The sequence below is a fragment of the Lagenorhynchus albirostris genome, chromosome 2 (assembly GCF_949774975.1).
Source record: "Lagenorhynchus albirostris chromosome 2, mLagAlb1.1, whole genome shotgun sequence".
NCBI lineage: Eukaryota > Metazoa > Chordata > Mammalia > Artiodactyla > Delphinidae > Lagenorhynchus > Lagenorhynchus albirostris.
In genome coordinates this window covers 131,391,001-131,413,740 of record NC_083096.1, presented here as the reverse complement: position 1 = coordinate 131,413,740, position 22,740 = coordinate 131,391,001, and the positions used below count along the sequence as shown (strand labels likewise).

General features: G+C 38.0%; 1 protein-coding gene across 1 annotated transcript in view; it reads left to right on the top strand.

Moving 5' to 3' along the window:
* The window catches only part of UBE2U (ubiquitin conjugating enzyme E2 U), a 38,940-nt gene extending 16,589 nt beyond the window's left edge, over positions 1-22,351 (top strand). Inside the window, exons 5-8 of the mRNA XM_060142552.1 lie at positions 1,506-1,626; positions 8,157-8,205; positions 15,566-15,654; positions 22,266-22,351. Coding sequence (XP_059998535.1) covers positions 1,506-1,626; positions 8,157-8,205; positions 15,566-15,654; positions 22,266-22,351 — 345 coding nt within the window. The remainder of the gene's footprint in view (positions 1-1,505; positions 1,627-8,156; positions 8,206-15,565; positions 15,655-22,265) is intronic.
* The last annotated feature ends 389 nt before the right edge of the window (positions 22,352-22,740 follow it).

The window sequence follows — 22,740 nt, the reverse complement described above, 5'->3', positions numbered from 1 at the left end:
CCTTATTTAAGCAATTATAATATTCTGAGAAATATAGCCCAATGTGTTTTCCAAATAGAAAAAAAAAAACAGCAGAAAATTCTTGTTGGATTTGAAATATCAGATGTCAGATTACTGCTTTTATTAGTGAAAGATTGCTATCATTTCCATGACTCTTAAGCCACAGTAATCCACTCTGACCTGTATCTACACTTAAGACATTCTGGTAGTTGTTCTTTTGGCTATATTTTATTATCTAATTTGTATGTTATAACGTAAGATTCAGTATACTGAATTATTGAATAAATTTTTCAAATTTGGGCTAATATTAATTTTGAGATGCCAGATAAACAAGACCATGGTCTAGCAGAACTATTAAGTTTTAGTTACTACTGGTCACCTATTTCGTCCAGATGTGCAAATACTATTGAAGGCAGAATTTTGAAGATGTCCCCCAAGACTCCCATTCTCTGGTTACTCAGTCAAACACTAATCTAGGTGTGAAGGAACTTTGCAGATGGAACTATGGTTACTAATCAGCTCACCTTAAAATAGAAAGGTTATTCCTGAAATATGCAGGGGGCCCAAAGTAATCCCATGAGCTCTTAACAACAGAAAAGGAAGACAGAAGAGTCACTCAGAGAAATACAGTAAAGACGGAGAAAGGATATGACAGGAGGGGAGCAAACACGAGAAGGATTTTTCACACCTTTGCCTCTGACACGTAGGGGTCCAAGTGTAAGGACTGGCGAGAGACATCTCAGGGTTGAGGGTAGCCCCCAGTTAATCACCAGGAAAGAAACGGGAAACTCAGTCTTACAAATACTGAAGTCAGGAACTGAATTCAGCGAATAGACAGCCTGAATGAGTTGGGAGGCATGTTCTTCCCAGAGCCTCTGGTAAGAGCCCAGCCAATCGACGACTTGATTTCAGTCTTGTTCAGTCTGGAAGAGAAAAACCAGCCCAATCAACCTTGACTTCCTACTTGTAGAAATGTGAGATAATAAATTTGTGTTGATTTAGTTGCTAAATTTGTGGTAATTTGTTATAGCAGCAATAGAAAACTACTACAGATACCAAGTTAAGTATTCAGTGATCTGGAGGGATATTGAATTGCATGCAAGTTTTTAATACATGTGTTTGTTTATTCACGATCTAAATATGATCTCATGTTAAAATGTAATGTATTTTTAATGGAAATGTTTCAATGTTTTCTAATGTTTACTTCCCTTACCATAAAAAATCAATTTAAATTTATGTGATAGGAAGAAATAAGTTACAGGAAGGAACTTGTAACTTGCTTTGATCCTAATGTTTGGCTCATGAATGTACAGTATAAAACCAAGATAGATCAAGTGTTTCTTGAGAGTAGGGACCATGTCTCTTTTGTCTTTGTCTCTATCTCCAGGTGGATACATTGTAGGCATTTAATGAATGCTTCTTGAATGTTGTATGTATTGGTTTGTCTTTTTGCTCTAAGAAAAAAGTTACTTTAAAAACTCTATGTTCTATATGTTTTCCTATAGGTTATGCTTTCTAATCCAGTGCTAGAAAATCCAGTGAATTTGGAAGCAGCCCATATACTGAATAAAGATGAAACTCTGTACAGGCAAATAATTCGAAGACGTTTCCACCAGCCATTACAATGTAAGAAGTGCCTACTTATTGTTATTTGCCAGTTATTATTTATACCAAGTAAATGATCTAGCAAGTAACTTGTACCCAGCAATATTTTCTGTATCCATTTTCAGTAATGAAGTCATACTAAGATCTCTCCTACTGTACCTCTTTTTCAAATCCATCAGTGTGATCCCTTTTTTTCCTAATTGAAGAATAGTTGATTTACAATGTTGTGTTAGTTTCAGGTGTACAGCAAAGTGATTCAGTTATACATACATATATATCTATTTTATATATCTGTTTTTTCAGATTCTTTTCCCTTATAGGTTATTACAAAATATTGAGTAGAGTTCCCTGTGCTATACAGTAGGTCCTTGTTGTCTGTTTTATATATAGTAGTGTGTACATATTAATTCCAAACTCCTAATTTACCCCTGCCCGCCCCCTTTCCCCTTTGGTAACCATAAGTTTGTTTTCTATGTCTGTGGGTCTATTTCTGTTTTGTATGTAAGTTCATTTCTATCATTTTTTTTAGATTCAACATATAAGCAATATCATAAGATATTTGTCTTTCTCTGGCTGGTTTAGTGTGGTCCTTTTTAAAAGATTACCAAAAATCATAGGCTTAGTATCTTTAAAAGTAATGGTCAGGCCTCCCTGGTGGCGCAGTGGTTGAGGGTCTGCCTGCCAATGCAGGGGACATGGGTTCGTGCCCCGGTCTGGGGGGATCCCACATGCCGTGGAGTGGCTGGGCCTGTGAGCCATGGCCGCTGAGCCTGCAGGTCTGGAGCTTGTGCTCCGCAACGGGAGAGGCCACAACAGTGAGAGGCCCACGTACTGCAAAAATAAATAAATAAAAGTAATGGTCATATGGGTGAATGGTGCTGATCAAAACTAGTCTACCCATCATAAAGATATGACACCAGTTTTAACTCTCTGATCTGTAATGGATATTTTTCAGACTTCACCTTTAGCACCCCCCAGATCTTACTGATCTGGGACTCCTTTCCCCTTGATTAGGAAAGCTTTCAGCATTTTTCTTTCTGGAGAGTTCTTCCTCCAGGTATTCCTTCAAAGAATCCATGTGGAAATGACATGTGAGCCTTTTCACTCTTTCTGCTCTATTGACCAATGTTTTCCTGATACCGTTGGTCTGCTCCCTCTCATCCTGCCAGGAACCTTTTCTTGACTCTTAATTCCATCGCCTCTACTGCTCCTGTGCTCTCTCTGCAGTTAGCAGAGCAATGCTGTTGGCTCCTTATGCCCAGGGGTGTTTGCCACAAGTGAAGGTTGGGATCCTAGTGACATAGCTCTTTCCTTTACATTCTGCCCCTCCTTTCAGCAGTGCACAGCAGCCTCACACAGTAACTGGCATTATTAGCTCCCCAATCAGCAGGACTTGCTGTTCAGACTCACTCTGCCAAACTGATGTCTCTCGTGCTTTTTCTCTCCGTTAGATGTCCACGATCTCTTCTTCCATCCCCTTCTAGGACCTGCCAGCCCATTAGTCAGGTCTGTCCAGTTTGTGGCCAAGTTCAAGTCCTCCTCCACAGGGCATCTGGGTCAGATGCAATATTGATCAGGCATTTTTTCCAGTATCTTCAAATATGTCATGATTGTCGCAGAGTTCCTCAAAATTCCCTGACAGTTTTGAGGCTGGTTTGTCCACAGAGGAATGGTACCGCTTCACCCTGATCATATTTCTGACCAACCAGAATACTGTAGCATCCCCCCCCCGTGTCCTCTGCACTCAGGAAGTGTTTGTGGAATGAGCAAATGAATGACATGTATCCCTTCTGTCATGCACTACAATACTGTCATTACACAGAAATATTCTGTACAAAGCTATGTCCATATTCTGGTGAATGCAAATTCTAAAACTGGTTTTAAAGAATTTTCTGTGGTAAATGACTTTGGTTTTGCCCTGCAGAGAGAAGGATGAGAAGAAACTGCAAGACAAGTTGGCCCTTCCTTTTCTTCTTTTCTCTCAGGTTGACATCACCCTTCACTCCTTTCAGTCCTCCTGCTTTGCCAACAAACCAGACAGGAAAGCTGTCCACGTTGCCAAATCACCCAACAAATGAGTGACAAAGCAAATAGTGCTTTGGTAGGTTTTCACTATATGCTTTATTTGTGTTGGTGAAATATGTGGGAATCCAAGACAGCAAATCGTTTTCAGCTTGCCTGCCATCACAGCAGGACTGGAGTGGTACCTATAGTGCCAGGAAGAAAATGATTTTCTGTGCTTCCTAGGGAAAGAGTGCCGTGATACAGCAGAGGCAGCTGCTGTGGTGGGAAATGAAGTGCGGAAAAATGTGTTCACTCTAAATTAGATGGTAGCATAGTACCATGTGGTTTTCTGTGAAAAACTGCATCCAATGAGAATTAATTTCCTGTAACAACTTTGAAAAGAAAAGGTCTCCACTACAGTGCTGCAAGAATCAGCTTTCATGTATGTTTAATATATTAATAAGAAGGTCTGGAAAATGCAAAGGAGAAATTATCCCATTTTTGGATAACACAAAAGTGGAACAGATAGTTACTTGTATACATGAGAAACTCAAGAGGCAGGTAATTGTATCATATCCGTAGGCATTAATTTTCGGCTACAGCAATATCCTCAGTGCCCAGGTAGCAGTCTCTGGCTATAAGTATTGAATAAAAATTTGTAGATTGAATGAATGAAAAAATACACATAAAGGGCTTCCCTGGTGGCGCAGTGGTTGAGAGTCCGCCTGCCGACGCAGGGGACGCGGGTTCGTGCCCTGGTCCGGGAGGATCCCACGTGCTGCGGAGCGGCTGGGCCCGTGAGCCATGACTGCTGAGCCTGTGCGTCCGGAGCCTGTGCTCCGCAGCGGGAGAGGCCCGCGTACCGCAAAAAAAACCCCATACATTTAGATCCTGATTTTACTTCATAGTTTACAGAATGCTTTCACATACATTTATTCATCTGATCCTAGCCTCTTCCCCTGAGGCAGCTGGGGATGGTGATGAAGGGATTAGCCCAAGGCCACACACAGCAAGCTGCAGGGCCAGAGATCCACCCTGGGCATTCCCCCTGCCGCCCTCCCCACCCCCGACCCCCCGCCCCGTGCCTCCAATTTAATGAGGTGAACATAAAGTCATTCATGTGGGATCAAAGAATTAAAATTTCCAAGTACTGAAGAGAAGAGACCTGACTTCATAGCAGACCTTTAGTCTATGAAAAATTCTTAGGAAGCTATTTGAACACAAGCTTAATGTGAATAGCAAGTGCCCTTCTACCAAGCATGTGCAAAATGATAACTTGCCTGACTCTGGTTAGGTGGGCCCTTCTCTGGAATACCAGCCTTTTCCTTGGCGTGTTGACAAGAATGCACAAACTCTGAGTTCAAACCCGATTGGTGGGGACTTCCCTAGTGGCACAGTGGTTAGGAATCTGCCAGCCAATGCAGGGGACATGGGTTCGATCCCTGGTCCGGGAAGATCCCACATGCGGCGGAGCAACTAAGCCCATGTGACACAACTACTGAGCCTGCACTCTAGAGCCCACGTGCCACAACTACTGAAGCCCACACTCCTAGAGCCCGTGCTCCGCAACAAGAGAAGCCACCGCAATGAGAAGCACATGCAGCACAATGAAGAATAAGCCCCCACTCACCACAACTAGAGGAACCCTGTGTGCAGCAGTGAAGACCCAACACAGACAAAAAAAAAAAAAAAAAACGATTGGTGGAGGTCCTGATGACCTTCCCATGTCCTGCAAGCCTCTTCTCCTTGTGGTCTGGACCCTGACTCCCTTACTTATAGTTTGGGTGCTCACACATACCAGACTGCCTGGGACAGGCTAGGCCCGTGAGCCATGGCCGCTGAGCCTGCGCGTCCGGAGCCTGTGCTCTGCAACGGGAGAGGCCACAACAGTGAGAGGCCCGTGTACTGCAAAAAAAAAAAAACAAACTATAATATAATTACTGACAGATATTATGACAGTCAAAATACAAGAATAGAGAAGAATTATAAAAATATTAGGGAGATTATACAACTAATTCACATTAGGTACTTTTAAAAATCCCTGATGATTGTGCAAACCCATCCCATCCTCCTTGCAATTAGGAAGATGTTGTGATAAGCATTTGATTCTTCTTCAATTTAAGTTCTCAATTTGTTCACTTTTTTTTTTTAAGTTCTCTTAACAATAGAACAATTTTAGAGGAACTTGTTTCTACAATTGAAGCAGGTGATGTCTCGTAGGATTTCAGGTGTTGGGTTTTTTTTCTCTTAAAGGGAGTACTGGTTGTTAGGTGTAGGAATACCCTTTCCTTTGGAAAAGATTCTTGATGTCAGGAGAAAGAGAAATTTAGTCCAGTAGCTTCTCATTAAAGAACATGAGCTTTAGCACCATCATTCAGAGCCAGTTTTGTTGTTGATGATTACAGTATTACTCCAGATATTCTGCTGTCTACAGATGTCAGGAGATGTGGAAAACCTGACTTTAACAGGATGGCCTGTATGAATCTGTTTGCTGGAGTTACAGACCTCTTTTGTCCTTTTTTGTATTTCACTGCACCAGATGTTCCAGGAACTTTTCAGCAAAGTCTCTGCTAAAGATGTTAAGTATTTATTTTCTATCAAAGAAATATTTGTGCATAGCTTTAAAGGACAGATAACACCAATCGGTTTTTAAGGAAATACAGCAGACCTTGGAAGCCACACCTTCCATGGCTGAGAGCCGTCCCCACCCCGACAAGGTACCAACAGCTTTCAACACGTTTATCTGTTTCTTTTGGAATTCACCACTATATTTCTAAATTTATTCTGTACTAAATTTCTGGGGTTTTCAGTTTAGATATTACTTATGGGCTTCTTCTGAGAGATAAAGATTTAGTTTTTATGTGCCATTTCCACTCACGTTTTCTCTCCCCCATTCTCCTAGTATTGTTCGTTTACATTGATATGACTTAGTAAATATTCGTCATAGGTGAGCCACGAATGATTATTTTTCTTGTACAAATGGCCTGTTTTTTCATTCCCTTGTTTTTGTTTTCTGGATTTTTATTTGTTCTTTTTAAAAATATCTACCATTTATTTTTCCCCTAAGCTTTCTGGCAGAGCTGTAAAGACAAACAAACAAACAAACAAAACACACACACCAGGTATTCAGTCAGTTTCATTTTTTCCCCTGGAAGACGTCTTTGCTGAGGCACTCATGCGCCTCCTCCTTTTCTGAATTGGCAGTTCTCTCGTAGGGATCCTGGAGTGACCTTTTGGTCTGCCTCTTGGATTGGAGCTCTTGCTTGATCCCTCCTTTTCCTCTTGGTTGGTTTGCTCCTTCATTTTGTTGGAACACTTCCTCCAGGAGCTTCCAAGTACATGAAAGCTAAATCTTTTATTACTTCACATGCCTAAAAATGTATTTTTTCCACTCTCATATGTTCATAATTTGGTTAAACTTTAGTCTGAAAATGTTTTTCCTCCTCATTCATCATGTAGGGCATTTCATAGGCTGTTTAAATCTCAAACTCTAATTCTTTAGTTCTGGACTTCTTTCTTATATGATTTCTTTTATAATACCTGTCCCCTCCAGTTTCCCTGTTCTCTCTTCTAAATCTCCAAAGATTTAGACGTGGGATCTACTGATCTGTTACTCTGATTTTTTAAAATCTATTTTCTCCTATTATCCATCTCTTTGTTTTTCTGTTCTGTATTCTGGAAAATGTCCAGAAAAGTATGTTCCTAGTTCCTATTTTCTTCCTGCTTATTTGTTTTGGTTGTCATCCTTCATGATAATGACTTTACTCAGATATCTACTGATCTTTGATAGTCAAAGATGTATGATGGACACACGATGAATGAAAATCATTCATTGAAAAGGTTGGAAATTTTGGATACAGATTGGACTTGTTGATGGTTTTGTTTCATTATAGGGTTATTCAGTGGGGACCTGACCTTACCTTTAGCTAGGCTTGACTATTTTTTTGAGACACATCCTCCAGTCTTATGCCTGAAGAGAGAGATGTTAACTACTTACACTCTAGGAGCTGGACAGAGAGTGAGAATAAGGAAACTTTCTTATCCAATACGATTTATTTGATTTATTCCCTGCCTTCAGTTGCTTACCATACTCTTGTTCTGCTATCTCCTGAATCTCTCTGGTTCAGTTTCTCCAGAATTAGACATACTCCCTCCTGCCTGGGCAGTGGTGGTCTTCTGGTTGCATAGGATGAAGGCTATGTCTTTGGGGTCCATGCTATACCTGGCAGTTTTCAGAGGTCTCTGGTACCTCCAATTCCTGAGTGTTTCTCAAGTTCTGAAGTGTAAATCTGCTTGCTTTTTATTGGCCTCCCCTCATCAGGTCGTTAGGTTTCAAGTTTCTATGGCCTGTTAAGATAGTTACCACTTGACATCTGCTTTCCATCTTGAAAATTTTTCTTGCCATCTTTCTTTTGCACTCCTTGAGGTTTTATACTTTATTTTTATTCCTTTCTTACCATCTTATTGAGGCTTTGGAAAGAATGCACATAAGGCCATATATTCAGTCTTCCGAGTAAACCAGAATCTTTTCATATTTTTCTTTACAGCAAAAGATGACAGTTCTGAGTCACCTAAAGAGCCAGATAAATTTAACAGGTAAGTTTTTCTTTATACAATTTTTGGCCAATTTATACACTAAAAGAACTATTGATTTAACCTGTGTTTTCTATCATAATTGTATTTTCATTTTTTTAACTTAGAAAAATTATTTTTCATTTAAATATATTTTCCCTTCCAATACCTTTTAAAAATGATGTTTTCAGGAAGAATATGGAGAATCTTGAATTCTTTCTAGTCTATTGAATTAAAATTGATGTAACTATGTTAGTTGCCTATTCTTTTAGTTTTTATTTCTGAAAAGGAAAAAAAAATGTTGTCTACATCATAGATCCAACCATTATAGATCACAAAAATCCAAGCAATTTAGGAGACGATAAAGTCCTGGAGGAAAATGGTGAGAGTTAGGGCTAAAGCCATTGTACACTTGGGAGACCACCTGACAATGTGACATCAATTCAGCCTTGAACACCTGGACAAGGTGTAGGTTCTGCAGCATTCAGCTTCTCTAGCATTTCCATCAGCCTTATTTTGATAGTTAATCAGATGCAGAAAACAGCCAGCTTACTAGTGTTGACATAATACTTGATCTGTCTTGGTTTTATACTATACATGCTCCAAAACAAGGATCCTCTTAGTGGATTAATAATAGTAAAATGTTTCCAAAGGACTGAAATCAAAAGGAACCCTCAGATCGGGGCTCTGTCCCAGAATGTGAGACAATGTTATGTCAAGGGGCTCTGTGCCTGGAAGTGTTAGAAGCTCAGAATTAGAAGACCCAGAAAAACCGACAGAATGATTAATTGGGACCTGACAGGAAGAACGTTGACCTTGTCTGTCCCCTAGCACTCAGATGAAGACCAGCCAGTAGCAGTGGTGGGGTCTGTCTCAGGCAGGAGCAGGAGGAAGGGCAAATCCCATTACAGGGAGAAAACTTTGGCCCTTTGGTTCTTTGTCTGGGGCAATGAGTCCCTCATCAGACAGGCAGCAAGGTAACCAGATGGCACCATAAGGATCCAGCACTGATCACAGGATTATAAAATCTGGGGTCTGGGAGAAAGACTTTAACTATAACTTTAGTCAGAAACAACTCGAGAGCCATGGGGAGATAAACTTGTAAATGGTGTTATCTTGAAAAATCGAGATTCGTGACAATGAAAGGGAAAAAAAGGGGGTGAAAAGTTGGGAGAGAGTGATGTTTTAACAGGTACAGTGAGATTCAGGGCAGAGGGAGTAGCTAGGGTATTGATTCTAAATTGGATGTGAGAGTGGTGTGTTAGAGGCTCCGAAAGAAGGCCAATGCAGCTGGAACATAGCAAGGGGGAAAGAAGAGATGGGTAGGAGATAGAGTAAGAGATGTAGACAGGGCCAGATCACTTAGAGCTTTATAAACCAGGTAAGGAATTTGCATTTCATTAACCTTTCAGTGGGAATCGGGACACAGCTGGACAGCTTTTAAGCAGGGGAAAGACATAATCAGATTTACATTTTAAAAGGACTACTTTAACTGTGATGTAGGGAATCAATTGTGAAGGATCTAAGGCGGAAGCAAGGAGAAGAATTATTGGGTTATTTTAGTAGACCAGGGGAGAGGTGGGGTGGTATGAGCTAGGGCTGAGGACATAGATATGGAGAGGGAGATAAGTGGATGAATTGGATGGACTCAAGACTTAGTTTGATTGATGTGGGGAATGAGAGAAAGTGGAACCAAGGGTTATTACTAGATTGTAGTTTGAACTGGATGGGTACTGCGGTGACTTACTGAGATGGGAGAGATTGGAAGATCACACCACTGGCTGAAACTAACAATCCCAGTTATTGATGAGGCTGTGATTGAGGCACTGTAGCTCTCCTACATTGCTGTGTACATTGTTGTACCATTTGACACGCCCACAGCCAGTCTGGAAAACAGTTCAGCAGTTTCTTATAATGTCAAACATTCGCCTGCCCTCTAACCCACTCCTAAAGTATTTATCTTAGAGAAATGAAAGTATATATTCACCAAAAGACTTGCACACAAATGTTCATAGGAGCTTTATTCATAATATCCCAAACTGAAAACAACTAAAATGTCCATCAACAATCAACATTATATATTCAGCAGTTGAACATTATATATTCAACAGTCGAATATATAAATAAATTGTGTTATAGTTATAAATTGAATACTCTCAGCAATAGAACTGTTGATACATGCAACAACATGGAATAATAATGCAGACATTATGTTGAGAAAAAAAAAAACCCAGAGTTATAAAAGAGTACATGCTGTACAATTCAATGTATATGAAGTTCTAGGACAGGCAAAACTAATCTATGGTGATAGAGATTGGATCAGTGATTACCCAAAGTGTCAAGGGAGATTGACTGGGAAGGGGCAGTAGGGAACTTTCAGGACTAATGAAAATATTCTATATCTTGTTTGGGCTTATGGTTATGCAGGGGTCTGCTTTTATTAAAACTCATCAATCTGTACTCAACCTATGCATTTTATTGAATGTAAATTACACTTTAATAAAGTTGAATTTTGAAGGTATTCAACTAACTTTACAACTCTTTTAGAAATCTAAATTTACTTCAAATAAAATCTTTTTTAGAAAGGCATTCAAACTCTTCCAATAAATAGAGACAGTGAGTATGCTACCAAACTTCCAAACTCTGATTCTAAAATCAGAGATCATTACAAGAAAGGAAAATTATAGGTCAGTACCTCTTAAATCTGAAATGTATAAATCCTAACCAAAATATTAGCAAATTGAACCCACTAATATATAAAAAGGGATAGTACATCATGACTAAGTGGGCTTTATTTCAGGAAAGCCAGGTTGGTTTAAAATTTGAAAATCAATCCTTGTAACTCACCTAGTTAACCAAATAAAGAGAAAAAAACCATAGACTTATCTAGGTGAATCCAGGAGACACATTTAATACCCATTCATGATAAAAATTCTCAGCAAACTAAGAATAGAAGAGAATTTCCTTATTTCAATAAAAGGAGTCTACAGAAATCCAACAGCTAACTTCACACTTAAATGTGAAATGTTGAGTGCTTTTCTCCTGAGTTTAGGAACAATGCAAATATGCCCATTATCACCATTTCTATCCAACATTGTACTGGAGTCCTAGCCAGTGCAATGAGGGAAGGAAAAAAAAACAAGTTATAAAAAGTGGAAAGGGTAAAGTAAACCATCTTTATTCACAGACAACACAACTGTATACGTAGTAAAATCCAAATGAATATACAAAGCTTGAACATTTGAAAATTAATCAGTAAATTTAGCAAGGATCCTGGATACAAGATGAATATTTTAAAATCAACTATATTTTTATATACTAGCAATCAACACATAGAAAATGAAATTTTAAAAATACCATTACAACAGCATCAAAATGTAACAAAAGATGAATAAGGTATCCATACTGAAAAATCACAAAATATGAGGGAAATTTTAAAAGACATAAAGAAATAGAGATATACAAAGTTTGTGGCTTGGGAAAGACTCAATATTCTTAGAGTGTCAGCTCTTCCCAAATTATAGATTCAATTCAGTCTCAGTCAAAATCTCAGCAGCCTTATTTTTTTCTGAAAACTGACAAGTGGTCTAAAATGTATCTAGAAATGCAAAGGGTTTTAGAATAACAAGGCAATCTTGAAGAAGAACAAAGGGGATCAACACTCTCAGAGATCAAGATGTATTAGAAAGCTAGAATAAGTTTCACTCTGATTGGAGCTATTTAGGTCAGATTCCTGTCCCTAAACTAGTTATCACTCAACTGGCTTAGAGCTAGGGGTGGGGTCAGTCCCATCAGACCACAGGGCATGTACAGAATGGGAGAAGAATGGAACAGCTATCGGGGAGGCAACCTCAATATCCACTGTGACAACCTTCATGTCTGTATTATTTTTATTGTACCTGAACTTTAATAAGTAAGACTTTGACAGGCACAGAAGGCAAAAGACTCTCTAATAGAACTGCTTGCACAGACATGGAAATGTAATATTTTGGTACACTCAGGATCACCAGGAAGTTCCATGTGACGGAGCCTCTGGATGTGGAGATGAATAACGGGAGAAAAGGTTGGAAATGGCCAGATGATGAAGAACCTCAAGTTCTATTTAAAAGTTGTTTATATGTCATCCTATAGAACTATTTACCAACTGTGGCTTTCAAGCAGAGGCATGATAACCTGGAATAGGGAGAGACTGAGGTAGATGAACAATTAGGAAGCTGTTTAGAGTTTACAGGAGGAAAATGATGAGCTACTTACCCAAGGCAGTTGAGGAGACCAGCTGACACTGAGTGCTGAGGGATGCTAAACGCTTCCTTGGCTGTTTTTATGCACGTTCACAACCACCACTGGAGAAAGTTCTATCTCTGGAAACGTGGAGAGGTTAGGCTACGTGCCCGGAGTCACACAGCTAATAAGAAATGGTGCCAGAGTGTTTTAACCCAGGCCAGCTGATTCCAGAGCCTGTGCTCTTGGTCATGATACTGTTGAATACGTGACTAAATATCCAGAGATATTTAAGAATTTAGTCATTAGGCTTTGGTGATGGTTGGGATGTTGCTTCCATGAAATAGCGCTGCCATGATTCTCTTCTTCCCTTAATGATCCTTTTGGTTTCTTTCACAGGTCCCCCTTAACTGTGAATTGGTTTCTGCTCACTCTTTTCTAAACACTTACTTACTTTTTGGAGTTTGTTTTCCCTAATGGCGTCATCTATCAACCTTTGTGTTGATTTGACCTACATTTCTTATTTCCAGTCCCAATTTCTCAGTCACACTCCTGAAGGTCATCACCTACCACCCATGTTTAAAATTAAACTCATATTTTACTTCGGTTTCTCTAGACGCTTTCTATTAATAGCAAAGCTAAGTGGTCTTCTGGGTTTTAGGAGAATATTTGACCCTCAAATTCCTTCACTTTTCACACCCTATCAGGCAACTGGTTCAGTCAATTCTTTAGCATTCTCGTAGATTCATCTCCTCCCCTTCCTGATCTTTGCTCCCACCCGAGTTTTAGCTCTCAGAATCTCTTGCCTGCATTACTGAATTTATTTCCTAACTGGTCCCCCTACATTTAATCTCTCACATAATCCTCTCTGCATGCTAATGCCAGAGAAAACTCTTACTCAATCACTGATTTCATAGTTTACTTGCCTTATTTGAGAACTTCTGATTACTGTCTATCACCTAATAAATCAAGGTTACTGAATCGAGTCTAATCCATTCTCTCCCTAAATTTGAAGACCCAGCATTGCCTAGTTTCACCTATTTTTATCAAATTCCAATTCCTCTGAAATTGGAACTCTCTACTCTAGTCAATTATCTTGTTACTCTCACCTCTTCCCCCAACATCCTCTGTACGTAGGCATGCACACACCATGCTCCTTGCCATCGAAGCTATTGCTAATACTGATTCCCTGGCCTAAAATGCCTCCTTCCTTTGTCCCAGGTCCATATCCAGGTGACACTTTCCCTAATGGCTCCAAAACAAAGTTACAGCTCCCTCCTCCAAATTTTTTTTGCTTATTGCCACTGACAAAGAAGTATCTGTCATTGTAGTCTCCAAATGTCTATGTTAAATGATGTAACAGTTTATTATGTTAATATATAAAGCTATTCTATTTACTAGTTCAGATATATATCTTATTTTCCCAACATAATAATAATAAGCGGTGAGGTTCAGTTTAAAATTATGTCTTCTACTTTTTCATATTCATAATGCCAACAATAATACTCAATAAATTCCTGTTATTGGTTGAAACTATAAACACATGTATTTTTTTATGCTGTACACATCCCTTCATATTTTATCTGAATAATAGTAAATAGTCACTGTTCTCTTATTTTAAGAGGCTATTTCCTTTATAGAATTGAAAGTGCAGATACTCCCAAATGTTTGAGGCATTCTGTTTTGTATATTCAAACTATACTAAAGTTATACCTTTTAGAGTAATATTTTTAATTATTCTAGGGGAATAAAAGAAAGCCCCTGAAGGCTAACAGCTTGAAATTGAACAGGACACCATTGGGAAGGGAGAGGGTCATGGGTCGTCGTCAAACAGACAAAAAACAATGGAGACGATTGTGCCTGAAGATGGTGTTTTTTTTTTTCATGAGACAGTATGTTGACAGTTTCCTTCCTCTTGGGTCATTGTTGTCTGCTAAGTGATCTGTGACAGCAAATTGATCACAAGCTTTTTCATGCAGGAGATATAATGCAACCTTTCATTTTGTTACCTCCGTTGCCAAATGCTGAAACATTTCATTGGCAAATTAATGTTAGTTTAGTATATCATTTAGTAGTATAAAGCACGCATGTAGCTCTGGAAGCAATAATAGTAGTGATTAATTTATCTTTACCAAGTTTCAGATTTCTACTTAAGTGTGATTACAAAAGCAATAACACACTTGAAAAATGTTAGTCTTAAAATTAGGTGTCCGTAATTATCATTTAAATAAATGAATGCATTAACAAATTTAGATCTTGCCCCCATTAATTTCAAAATTGAGTCAGATATTAAGGTACCTATAAAAATTAATGCTAATAACCTATTATAACTGAAAATTTGCTTCTTCCTCCAAAGAGCTAGGAATTTAAAATTAAAACAGACATAAAGTCTTTTATGTTTGATGTTTAAGCATCTGTTTAAGTCAGTTAATAGATGATTTCACATGTCTGAAAAATATCTGAAAGTAATGTTTTGTTTTTGGAGTGTTGAGAATCTCTGCATTCAAGAAGATTGTAAGAAAAAAATTGGAAATGCAGTTATTTAAGAGTAAGAGACTGTTTCATAGGTCCCGTTTAATACTTTGTAACGGTCTTCGCTCTCCCATTAGGATTTGGTAATATTAGCACAGGGAAGGAAATGTGCTGGCAGTAATATTAGAAAAGAGTTGTTTATTTTCCCTCATTGAAAGTGGCCAGATTCTGTGTAAAGATTAAACTAATCTCAATTCTGGTGTTTCATTTCTCCTCATAATAAAAAGAAAATAAAGGTGATTTTACTAAAATTTGGCATAGAAATTTAAGAAAGTTGTTTATCGTAGAAAGAGAAAATGTACAGCTATGATGTTTTATTTAAAGTTCTTTTCAATGTTAGTCACGAAAGGCACAGTTATCTTAAACCTATATTTTTCTTTTTATAATATACACATGGATGCACATTTTACACTTATTATAGAAAACTGGTTTGGATGGACCTTTTTTTGTGATTTGCATGTATTCGTGGAAAATTATGTTAGATTCATTTGTTAGAAATAACTACGTGAGAATTTGCAGATCAGCCTAATGTCTTGTGACAAGGTATCTGAAAGAGTCCGCTCTGATAAAAATAATTTTAAAAAGCAAACTTTCATGCTACTCACTGTCTGATCTTATTTTGTATTTTCAGATCAATTAAATCAGTCTCATTTTATGATTACTACAAGACATGGTCTAGAATAGCCACATCAAAAGCCACAGAATATTACAGAACTCCATGTAAGGTGATCTAACCTTGTCTTATTTTTGCGGGGAGGGGGGTTGGTATATTAATCTCAACATTCTCAGCTTGTCTTGCTTTCAAAGACTAATTGACACATACTTGGAATCTGAGGGTGATAAACTTCTTTGTTGGCTCTATATACTAATCATTCAACAACTGTTCATTTAGTCCCTCTTTTGTAAAGAGTCCTGGACTGAAGTCTGATTAAAAGCCCAAAGGAAAGATAGGCAATTGGACGAATAAAAGACAAAATTCTCGGTCTTTTGAGCTTTACTTTACGCCCTTTACCCCAGAAGGAAACCTTCATAGCACGAGGAAACTTTCTGGTGCTAAACACAATTATCCCCAAAGCCAGAGATATTATTAAGTAGAAAGACAGCAAGAAAACCTGGGGATGCTCAATTATATCAGTCGAAGGAAAAATCATCTGTTACCATCATACATTAAGAACTAGAAAGATGGAATAGGAGAGCTGGACAACTTTTTGGTCCCATTTAATCTAATCTTTAGAGTGCTGTTTCATTATTTGTATCAAAGTAGGTTAGCCAGTCTGCACACATTTACTGAAATACGACTTTGCTTCAGCTATCCTGCAAAATGGTACATTCTGAAGTTATCAGTGACTTCCGAATTCCCAGATTCAGTGATTACATTTTTTTAGTCTTTATCTTACTTGAAATCCTATTGGATATGCTCTCCTTGAGTTAGAAGACACCATGTATCCATGGTTTTCCTCTTACCTTCCTAAGCGCTCCTCTGCCTCTTTCCTTAGCAATAACTTCTTCATTCAGTATTCTCTGCCCAGCTCTCTTTAAGAGACCTCATCCATCACTATGATTTTCATTAGCCCACATGCCAGTAATTCCTAAAGCCTCATCTCTAGCCAGGCTCTCTTCTGAATTCTGAATGCATATTTACAGTTGTGTAATAAGGCACCTCATACCCAAGATGTCCCAAAGTGAATTCATTATGTTGCTCCAAAACCTATTCTCCCTCCTTCATTACCTCTCTTGGTTAGTGGTAGATCACCGTTCTTGCATTTACTTGCCAAGCCAGAATCATAGACATTTCCTAGTCCTCTTTATCTCCCTTATTAAGCCTTATTGATTTTATCTCCTGCAACATTACAAATGTTTCCCCTCTACTCCACCTCCATGACCACTGCCTCAATTTGTGGTCTCATCGTGTTTCATCTCATCATTGTGATAGTCTACTAATTGGTTTTAAGAGAACAAAATATCACCCAGAAAAAAAAAATCATATCTAGTTTTAAGACACAAATTAGAGCAAAAAGGAGTACTAAGCTTAATAAATATAAAAATGTGAGGTCAATAATTTCTAAGAAATTACTTGTTCTTTCAGGATGTTGGTTATTAGTTATTTTGTGATTATACATTATCTTCCTCACTGACTCGTAGATTAGTGATTAAGAAAAATAACTCGTTCAAGGTGCTTTAAGGAGTAGCCTTTAACAACACCATCAGTGTAAAAGAGTTTTCTTGATTTTGATACCAGATTACATGAATGTTTACTTCATTTAAAAGATTTTGATTGAGTGCTTCTTAGTCAATTCAGCAAACACATCTTGAGTACTTGCTATGTAAGAGGCTCTGAGGAGCTCAGATGGGTTCCAGGAGGTGATAACCCTTAACAGATGTGGTGTCAAGAGGCAGTTGGCATGCTCCAGGGAATGATTCAGCGTCCAACTCCTTCAACCAAAAAACAAACAGATTGTTATAGGTTGGTGCTTTATGGAATAACGTGTAAATATATGAAGGCTCTTGGAAACTCCAAACTGCTAGGAAAAAAACAGAAGCACATGCCCAAACAAAGAAATTCCAAAATGATTGTCTTATAATAAAGAATAATTTTAAAATGGAAGTAATAATGAAGTATCACTGGCTACAGTTTCTTCTTCAAAAGAGTTTGACACCAAAATATTTAAGTTGGTTCTTGTTTCTACATCTGTCACTAACCTAGTATGTAATTCATTTCTCTTTATGAAGGCAATAGCTGGTAATGGTTACCTCTAACCCAGAAGAATTTCAGAGACTTTGATTCTAGCCCTTGGTGCAAGATTTCACAATCACTGCCTCTCTTTCCTACAGAGATTTGTCATAAGAATGTTTCAAAAGCTTTCCTTCAATAATAACCAGCACTTAATTAAAAAAATTAAATGTAAACCTTACATGTGCTGCTGGCCAACTTTGTCTTTGGATAGTTCAACTGGATGAGATCCAATACTATCTTTTTTAATGGCTTAATTTCCTGGCAATAAGAAAGATGAAGCTGTTAGATTATAGAATGCTTCTTTAACTACTCAGAAATAAAGAGGGAACTTCTAATAACTTCATTTTCTACAGTTATATTTTTAACACTGGAAAGATTATTAAACTCTTGTGCATATTTTTAAAAGCTTTTTATTTTACGAATAGTGATGAGTAAGGTTATATTATGATTTTTTTTTTTTTTCCCGGTACACGGGCCTTTCACTATTGTGGCCTCTCCCGTTGCGGGATGTGCAGGCTCAGCGGCCATGGCTCACGGGCCTAGTCGCTCCGCGGCATGTGGGATCTTCCCGGACCGGGGCACAAACCCGTGTCCCCTGCATCAGCAGGCGGACTCTCAACCACTGCGCCACCAGGGAAGCCCTATATTATGCTTTTGAGTATTAACTCTATTGCATATCTTTGTGCCACAAATCTATATATAGTCATGTATGCCATAACACTAGTAAGTTTATTCTTGTATAACACAGTTTACAGAGTATACTCCATACTGTTTTTCTTGTTTATTTTTAATTGAGGTATAGTTGACGTACAATGTTATGTAAGTTTCAGGCATACAACTTAGTGATTCACAATTCTTAAAGGTTACGGTCCGCTTATAGTTATTATAAAATATTGGCTATATTCCCTGTGTTGTACAATATATCCTTGTAGCTTATTTATTTTATGCATAGTAGTTTGTACCTCTTAATCTGTATTTTTTTAATCATCCCAATCTTATTGTCCTTTTATTCACTTACCAACCAATATTTATTGAACACCTAGTATATGTCATGCAGAGTTGTATATCAACCCAATGAGCTCGGCATTATTATTACTCTGTTTTACACATGAGAAAACCAAGACCAAAGGAAGCTAAGTAATTTACCTAAAGTCACACATGGAATATCATATATTGGTAAGAGTGTAAATTCTGGATACATATTGCCAGGGTTTAATCCTGGCTCTGCAATTTACTAGCTGTGTGACCTTGGATAAGTTTCTTAACCTCTCTATGTCCCAGTTCTCTCATCTGTAAAATGAGAATAATCACAGAACGTACATCATAACGTTGAAGCGCTATAATGGTGCCTAGTGCATAGTGAGTGCTCAGTAAGTGTGGCTAATATTTATTAGTACAAGTGGGCTGTGGCCCAAAGACTTGAACCAAGTCCTCTGACTCCATATTTGTTCTTTCCTCTATATTATATTGCCTCCATAATATGATATAAAATTGTAATTTCTGTATAACTTGAGATTTAAATTCAAACTCTGAAGTATGTGCAGTACGTTTTCAGTAATTACAATGATTTGCTCATAATCATAGACAATCATATGGGAAAATGTACTGATGATCCACTATTCTCTGTCCATCACTACAGAATGGCAAATTAAAAGTTTGGCAGAGAACAAACCAATACATCTGGCTGTGGGGCAACAGCACCTTAATGACAGAATATGATCCCCATAAGGAAATGTTTATGTTATACGAAAAGAATTCCTTCAGACCAGTGTACCCTGTAATAGTGAGCGGAGGCTTCCTGATGTTTCTTTGCTGTCATCAGGACAGACCAAACAGCCTGAAGCATCATGGGAGTGCTTGCTTTCACCTTAGGATACTTTCATTCCTTGAGTCTTTGAGCCAGCAGTGAGGGCAAGTGTCTCCAGAAATGCATTTAGATGCAAGAAGCAGTATCATCGGCTTCTAATGCAGTGGTCTCAGTCTTGACTGCTCCTTAGAACCACCAGAGGAGCTCGTGCACATTCCCCGTGTAAAGGGTGCACCCCCAGACCAATTACAGTAGGATCTTTGGGATCAAAGGACCCAGGGGGTAGTAGTTTTTACAGCTGCCCAGGTGGTTACAGTGTGCAAGCCAATGGAAAAGCCCTAGTGGGAAGAACCTGATATCAGAAATTAGAGACTCCTAGCCTTATACTAGTTTTGCAGACACAGTTAAGTGAATTTAGGTTAGTCATTTAACCTAATTTAGGTTAGTCTTTGTACCTCATTTTTCATTTCTATTCATTGACAAAAATATTCAACTCTATTTTAAGTTCCTCTATGGTTAGCATAAGATAGTATATGTGAAAATAAAACATGCCAAGGTAAGTTAGTGCTTATATATTTCTTGGGACACGACAGTCCCAGAGTGGAAGAAAATTTTTCAGATCAACCTATACAGATGTTGGACAATAGGTGTGTCATAGAAAAAGCAGAGTAGAAGCAATGTCCAGTAATCCTCAGAAGGAAAGGAAGGAGGAAATATACTATGGAGGCAGTAGAGGATGCTTTTCTACACAGATTACAAAACTGCCACAAGGGCAAGGTATGATAGTGATGGGGGGGATTTTAACTTCAAGAAGTTCTGACAAAATTTCACTGGTCCTCATTTCTTCTTTATTTCCCTCCCATCAACATCATCCACTGAGCATCTTCTATGTCTATCAATGGGCTTTGTTGAAGACAAGAACATAAGTATTATGATAAGTTTTTTGAGGCATTTACAGTCAGATGGTAGGAGACGAGTGAAAAAATTATGGGGATAAAATAGGAAGTGTTAAAAGTTTGTACAGATACTGTGGCATATTTCATCTCTTGGATAATAGAGAAAGCGTTGGAGAAAATGAGTCAATAATATAAAAGAAATGAGAATACAGTAAGTCCCCTACATACAAACGAGTTCCGTTCCGAGAGCGTGTTCGTAAGTCCAGTTTGCTCATAAGTCCAACAAAGTTAGCCTAGGTACCCAACTAACACAATCAGCTACATACTGCTGCTTTTATGCTTGCCTCCAGATATTCTGGGCTTGAAATAAAGATACTGTATTACTGTACTCTACACCAAAAGTACACAAAAAAGTACACAAAAGCACAACCACTTGTAGAGTATGCACGCATGTGACAGTGTACACCAGACACATGAACTAACTTACATGATTGGACATGCGAATGCATGTTTGCATCTTTGAAAGTTCCCAACTTGAAGGTTCGTATGTAGGGGACTTACTGTATTCAGGAAAGATAATCATGCCATTTGGGGTTTCATAATATATAAGGAAGAGACTGCCATACATATTCAAATAGAAAATGTAGGAACAGCAATTCCAAAAAATTAAGGAAAGACATGGATTATCCTTGAATAGAAACATCGAGTAAATTTCAGGAGTTCCCTAGTGGTCTAGTGGTTAGGATTTGGCTCTTTCACTGCTATGGCCTGGGTTCAATACCTGGTCAGGGAACTTAACATCAAATAAATTTTAAATTTTGTTTAGGTAGTAATGAATAGTACATGTGAGAACACATTACTCAACCTTTCTGTGTCTGTCTGTTCATCTGTGAAGTGGGTATTATAATGGTAAGCACTGCATATCTACTTTACAAGTACCCCCATATATAGTAAGAATTCTATTAATATTAATTATTATAATCATCTAAAGGAAATAATGAATCCTGCTAAGAACTCTGGGGAGTACAGATTTGCTTCCTTAAAGGAAGGAAGGAATATATTCCAAATAATAATAAAGAGTATTAATTAAGTCTATAAGAATATGTATGTATGTGTGTTTGTGTGTGTTTGAAGAAGATAAAGAATAGATTGGAACATTGCTGGTGAATATCATGTAATATTAATAGAAGAAAAGGAGAATTATTCAGTTTAAATGTTTTCTCTATCAATGACAAATTTCATCAAGCTGGAAGGGGTTAATTTATCATTGTTAAGAAGTAAGCTCCAGGGCTTCCCTGGTGGCGCAGTGGTTGGGAGTCCACCTGCCGATGCAGGGGATGTGGGTTCGTGCCCCGGTCCGGGAAGATCCCACATGCCGCGGAGCGGCTGGGCCCGTGAGCCATGGCCTGTGCGTCCGGAGCCTGTGGCCCGCGTAACGCAAAAAAAAAAAGAGAGACAAGGGATTCATTTAGCGGCTGGATGATCATCTGTTGCAGATTCTTGCTTTGTAGAAGATCAAGATCTGTAATGTCACTTTCAAACTCCCTGATTTTATTTTTTCCCTTGAAGTGCTGCATTAGAATTTTGTTAAACTATGGTATCAGTTTCTGTATGAGTTATTTTAAAACTATCCTCGTTTCTATAAATGATATATAAACAAATATCATGATAAGTTACAAAGTCACAATCTGTTTGTTTCAAACAATATCCAGTATCACAAAGTTTAAATTAAAAGAAGAAATTTGGAGAGTGTCTGAGGATCGTAATGTGACTTGAACGATAATAGTATGTGTTATTGCCACATACTAACTTAAGGAGAAATAAATTATTGTAAACTTTAAACTATTATTAAAGAATGTATGCATAGCTCCTTTTTAAAATATTCTAATTTCAGTGCTTGAAGATCCAAATTTCATTGGAGAGTATTACAAATGGAAGAAAAATGAGCTAAGACGACCTAAAGAATGGGGTTTAAAGTAAGTAATTTTAACCGTCTAGAATATTATCCTATGAACTTGAAATATCTATTATTCACTTTCTGCTAACTGAACTATCAGAAGAAACCCATTGGATTTCTTTTAAACATAAGAATAAAAATAAGAGGTATCATTTTGTCCTTTCACATGAACCCAGGTGGGAAACAGCTTTGCTATCTCGCGGCTGCCAAAGGTGGGGATAGAACATGAGCCACAGTGAAGGAATCGCACAATACCTTTCCTATTAATCTTCTTATTTCCATTCTTAACCTTATCAAAATAGAACTTAGAAACAGGAAAAAAGAAAAACCAGCCTGTTTACATATCACCAGTTAGTATTTCTTTCTTCTCCTGGTTCCAAACACCTTTTCCTCTTTTCACAGATGGATTTCT